This window comes from Gopherus flavomarginatus, chromosome 1 (genome assembly GCF_025201925.1).
Source record: "Gopherus flavomarginatus isolate rGopFla2 chromosome 1, rGopFla2.mat.asm, whole genome shotgun sequence".
In the NCBI taxonomy this organism is placed as follows: Eukaryota; Metazoa; Chordata; order Testudines; family Testudinidae; genus Gopherus; species Gopherus flavomarginatus.
In genome coordinates this window covers 95,755,314-95,761,313 of record NC_066617.1, presented here as the reverse complement: position 1 = coordinate 95,761,313, position 6,000 = coordinate 95,755,314, and the positions used below count along the sequence as shown (strand labels likewise).

The window sequence follows — 6,000 nt, the reverse complement described above, 5'->3', positions numbered from 1 at the left end:
CAGGTTTCCAACCACCCTCCAAACTGCCATGGACCCTTCCCCTCGTGGCTGCCCTTGAGACCCACATTCAGGAGCCAGAAAAGCAGCACCAATATCACCCTCACAAGTTTCATCACACTCCTGTCTGCTGACCAAATACTGCTCAGCAGATTCATCACAAATATAACTAATGGAATCCCTGTAACTCAATATGTTGGGATACGCAGAGTAGAACAAGACACCAGAGAACACCAATTTCACTAGATTTGAAAGAAATCATTTACTCAATCACACTATGTGGAAAATTATTTTGTTCTGACTACACAGGCAGTTGAAGTTTTTTCAGTACTGGTTACAGATGTCACAAACATTGACTTCAGTGCCTACTAGTGGCTAAGGGGTAAGTAGAGGACTTTTATAATGCCCCTTCTTTCCAAATACATATCAAAGACTTTGTAACTTCTATAAATTCATTACTGTCAATAGGGCCAGATTTACCACTTACGTGCCCCTAGGCACAGCCTCTTCAGAGCCCTCCCCCACATCCCCCACCTGCAGCTGACCTTAGTGTTGCACACAGTATTAGAGAGGAAGGTGCCCCTGGAATGCGAGTGCTTCGAGGCACACGTCTAATTGGAAATCTGGCCCTGACTGTCAAGTGCCTCCATTTTTTCCCCAATAGAGCTAAAATAGAAGTATTATAATAAGCTAAAATTTTATTTTATGCTGAATGTTCCAAAATGCAAGCAGCAAAACAGGCACCCACATCATTTTTTAAAGGATTTCCTCACCTCCTCAACCCCATTTTAGATCCGAAGTCATGCTGGCCAGCTCCCACTACAACAGCACCCTCTGTGCACCACAGCCTGTGAAGTCATTAGAGCACGGTACCATCCTATGGGTAAAGGAAAGGTCAGACAGGTAGTGCAATACTACTACACATGAACTAGGAGTTCAGTGAGTCAAGTGATCCTACTGGCTAGCTATGCCTAGGCACCATATAAATCCTAATAATAAAAACTTCACTGTCTCCCTCCTCCTTGGCCAGTCCAGATGGTTAAGGAAATCTCATCCATGAAGGAAACACACAAAGATGACAGAAGGCAAACAACCCAAAAGGTGGCAGCTGAATGTTAGCATGTCTCCCCTCCCTTTCAACAAACCAAGTTACATTCACAAAACAAAAGGAAACAAGGTTAAAATGAAGTTTATTAGTTTTTTAAGCTTTTTTTTTTTTTTATATAAAACTGTTTGTGAAACAGCTATTTTATTCCCATGGCAGAGTGACCCCTGAAAGATGCACTAACCCCTTCTTAAGGCCTTAACAAGAAAAAAATTATTTGTTTTTTTAAACTCAAATGTTCAAAAATTACACAATTTACAAAAAAAATAACCATATGGTATAGGCTATTAAATTGACATTCTCCCTTCCTTCGGAAAAAAAACAACAAAACCCCCAAACAACCCACCAACGCACTAAAGAAGGGTTAACTGAACTTTCCTGGACAATTTAAACACACATTGATTCCATCAACATTCAGACTTCCTGTTCAACTTCCCACCCTGGCAGACAAAGCAACATCCTCCTTTAGCCTGCTTTCAAAAGAGACGGCAGCTTCTTGGAATGATTTAGGGGTGTTCATCATTACTGTGAATGGCAGAAACACCCTCCCCGCACCCACCATTTGGTGCAGACATATCCACATCTATTTGGGGTGTGTGTATTTGGCTAGCAGCAGCTACCTTTTACTTCACAAGTCGCATGACCTAGGAGTCAGATGTTTTTCAAGCTTCTATTGTTAATCAAAATAAATAGTGTTTCTTGAAAAGAAAATATTGTAAACTCACTCCCCACGCATACACATATGAACAACTCATTGCCTGCAGCCATCCAATCCCCCTTCCTACCCCACAGGCAGTTTTGTCACGAAAGAGGATTTTTTGTTTTATTTTCTTTAAATCTTGAGCTCTTCTTCCAGAAGCTGGGGGAGAAGAGGAGGGAGACAAATCTGGTTAGTGGAATGCATAATTCCACTCCCTTTTCAACAAAAAGGGGGATAGTTCAGGAGCCTCCTTTGGATTCTGGATTTAACATTTACTGTAGCTAGAAGAAATTGTGAATTTATCTGTGTTTTTAACATTGAATCAAATGCATAAAAAGGGATAGTGCACCTTTCATTTAAAACAAAGTCTTCCGAGACTAAAAAATAGATCTTTATATATATATATATATATTTTATCCCTCCCTCTTTAATTCCCCCCACCTGTTTCCTCTTTTTCCCTCCCCTTCCCATTGTCACTATGGAGTTTGTGTCCATGGAAACAGCTGGTTCAGACTCCTTGGTCATATTCTGTGATGTCATCAGTCTTGAGTGTGATGTAAGAATTTATGAAGGAAGTGCTGGCATTGGCAGGCACATCAAGAGGGGGCACGGCTGCACAGTGGGAGAGATTTCATTCAGTCATGAATGTCCACCGCTTTTTATCTCAACAGCCTAACCTGCAAAACAAAGTGAACACAGCAATATTAGTATACTTATAGTTACCCTTGTAACAGCCACCAGGACTTCAGAGCAGCTTACCCAACAACCTGACATAACACCAATGCCAAGAGCTAAGTTTACAGAAGCATGATTGTTGTTATTTCTTTACAACAAATTTTATGTGATGAAAGGTATCGGATTAACAAGCCTTGGAGACTAATCTGCTTAGCTACAGAAGGGGTACAGCATGGGCAGCCGCAGGGGCATACGTTTCCCCTATCACCACCAAGCCACAGACCTTATAACACAGAACCACTTCCTGCAGTGAGAAGATCATTAATCCTCAGTCTGTTTGCTGGAAACTGGCAACAAAGGGGCCCAATTAGGATCAGTTATGACGGTGGCTCTGTGATGTGACTCCTGCCCACTAGGAACTGGACCGAGATGCCAACACATTTCATACAGACAGATCACCAACCAGCCATCAGATAGTAACAACTTTCAACCAATACCAACCTGGGACTGTAATGAAACTGATGATTGAGTTCACAGGTTCCATATCCAGTTATTAATTGCCTGAAGTGGCCAGTCCTCACTAGAGGGAGGATGAGCCACATTTTGTGTATAGTTTACATTTCCTTATGCTGTTTTCTTGTTGTAGGTTGCAAACTGCAGGGGTAAGATTAGTGTTGTAGGTTGCAAACTGCAGGGGTAAGATTAATGTAAGGAAATCTTGGGGTGTCTTCAGGCAAAACCTCAAACTCTGGAATGGCCAGTCCTTCTCTAGAATATTAAGTATTTCAACTGCACAGATCGAAAACCCGCATGAGAAAAGATACAGAACTCCAGGAGTTTAAGTATAGTTGGGACTGAAATAGCTCAAAACAGGAGTCGAATTCTTCACAATTAAAGCCACACTTCCTGTTCACTTTTCTAGAAAACACCTCACTCTCCCTTAACAAGTTGCCACTGCTAAGAAAAAACATAAGATTTAAATATTCTATTCCTTCCTGTGACCCAAGATTTAGTTATTTTGCAAGAATATTCCTTTGCTGTAGCTCATGTAACACTCATATATCCTTTCCCCCTCATAAATGAGCTCAAGTGAAAAACAAAACCCACAACTTATGCTGGACATATGTACTGCAGTTAATAGTATTAGGAGTGCACGCACAAAACACACCTAACTACTGACAGTTACAACTCCAGAACTCCCAGCTGGCTGTGCTATGAAAAGACAAGCTATTCGGGGTATCAGCACACAAAGTAGATCCCCCATCCCAGCAAGCATACTACTTTACTGCTAAAATTTTCACATGCAGCAATATAAGGCTAAGGGCAAACAAAAAGATATAAAGCAAGTGTGTAAAAAACAACAGACTATTATAAAGAGGAGATATCACTGAAGGAGAGAGGGCAATTCCTAGAAGTAACAGCTCTGTCAGCTAATCCTTGTTGGTATTCATTATTGTGCAATTGTAAGCCCTTATTGAAGGAGTAGCAAGCCCAAGCTGCTGCCTCTGGCTTCTGTTCAACTGTGGCTTGCCCATGCTTGGAAGCAATCCAGAGCATTAGGCACTGACTCAGGGAAGGAACAGGCTCACCATGTATAAAGTTCCTCCCTGTTCCTGGAAAAAATCCAGAGCACCAGGTGCACTCACACACAGTCACTCTACATATCTGGAATTGACACAAATGTTCTAGGGGCAAACTGGCTCAGGAAGAGAGAAGCAGCAAACAGACACAACCCACTCCCATTCTCGAACTTGATCCAGAGCACTAGAGTGCAGGCCTTTTTTCCCCTTACGGAGATCAGAATGAACGCAGCCAAAAACAAAGAAAAAAAACCCAACCACCCCAATAGTCTATTCCTTCCATTCTAGCAGGCAACATTACAGCCCATTTCCACCAAAAGCAGCAACAGGACACACATCTGTCCCACTCTGAGAAGATAGTTTCCCTAAACTACCCATGCATATCACATTTATTCAAACTTACAAGAACAGTTTGATTGGTGGGAGGGGTGCAGCACCAAAGGAGAGGCAAGGAGCCATAAGACATTCTCTATTATAGAGGGGTGGGGAGAGACACCAGTATCTCTAAATTAGAAGTATCTGGGAGAAGAGACGAGGTGAGGAGAAATGCAACACCCAGCTTTCATATACTTGTGGTTTTATCCTCCTTTCCTCTCCCCTGTGGGATTCTCAAATCCTTGTCATCATTTTGAGGATGCCTTAACTCATACTACTCCATACTTTCACACCAGGATTTTTATTCAGAGCTTATGGGCCAGATCCGTGTCTCCTTGTCTGGCCCCTATGCACCCCTCCTGCTGTGCAAAGTGGCCCTAAAGATGCCCCAACAGAGCAGCTGGAGATTCTAGCAAGGGGGAGAATCTTCAGCAGGCATAGTCAGCTCTACAACACCCCACTTTTCTTCCCCCTCCCAGGCTCATATAAGGGAGCATCTTGGGGGTGGGAGGTAACGCGCTGAGGGAGCATCTAGCTCCACTGACCCCTGGCCAGCAGAACAGCTCTAGCAGGCAGTTACAAACAAGCACTGGTTAGAGGAGCATGGAAGCTGCTTTTACTTCTGCTATGGGCTAAACTGTCTCCAAGGACTGAAGGAGCATAAAGATGCTTTAAATCACCTCCCTCTTTTCCTTGGGGTCCTGTGCCAAGAACTGGTCAGTCAGATTTGGTGGTCATATATATTTAGGCAGCAGACCTCCCTTACAGCTTTGAGAGGAAAGAAGCCCTACTATATGAGTTAAAAGTAGATGTTATTTAACAATTTTCGCTAAGCTATACAGAAGAGAGCTTGCATTATCAGGCTCTAGCCTTGTAGCCTCCAGTTAGAGCTTCCTTGGCCTGAGAGGCAGGAATCTCCACTTTCAGCAAAACAGGAAAAGCAGCAATGTACCATAAACCTTCCACTTCCAAAACCAATACCCAAATGTGGAGAGATGATTTATTGCCATTCCTCCAACAAAAATACCCATGCAGGTGGAAACATTAACAAGCCTGGGAGAAGACAGTAGTGGGTAACAAGACCATGACACACACATTCATAAATGAGAAGTACTGTCAGATGTAGACTGGGCCGCTTGGAGAGTCCCTGAAACCAGATAAGCAGCAAAGGCTGCAGCCCTACAACCAGAGTTCTGACCTGTACTGCATTATGCACTATTGTCAACATTAGAGCTACTTCAGGCTCTCTGGCCCAAACTGGTAGTTTGCAGGACAGGGGCTGCTGGCTGGTAGTGGAAGCAGCTGCTTCTCAAGCTGCAGCTCCAGACTCCCTGCTCCTCTACTCCCAGAAGCAAAGAGGCCTATGAGGAAAGGAGGGGAGCTGCCCATGAGTTTACAGCGGTAGTCACACAGGAGAGGGTGCTGCTAGGCTTACACAAGAGGGAAAGAAAGAAGGAGCAAAAAACAACCCTGCAGCTCAAGAACCTGATGTGGTCCCTGTTCCCTCCTGTGAACAATGTCTAGGGCTAGGCCTACCAGCTCCTCTCCTATTCAAAATCTAACACTGG

At 43.4% G+C, this 6,000-nt stretch overlaps 1 protein-coding gene across 4 annotated transcripts in view; it reads right to left on the bottom strand.

Moving 5' to 3' along the window:
- Window positions 1–1,170: 1,170 nt before the first annotated feature.
- The window catches only part of TCF20 (transcription factor 20), a 217,912-nt gene continuing 213,082 nt past the window's right edge, over window positions 1,171–6,000 (bottom strand). For all 4 annotated transcript variants that reach the window (XM_050953676.1, XM_050953685.1, XM_050953693.1 and 1 more), the window contains one exon: window positions 1,171–2,479. Coding sequence is in view for 2 of the 4 variants with exons in the window: in XM_050953693.1 (XP_050809650.1) it covers window positions 2,462–2,479 (18 nt within the window). In the remaining 2 variants the exon portion in view is untranslated. The remainder of the gene's footprint in view (window positions 2,480–6,000) is intronic.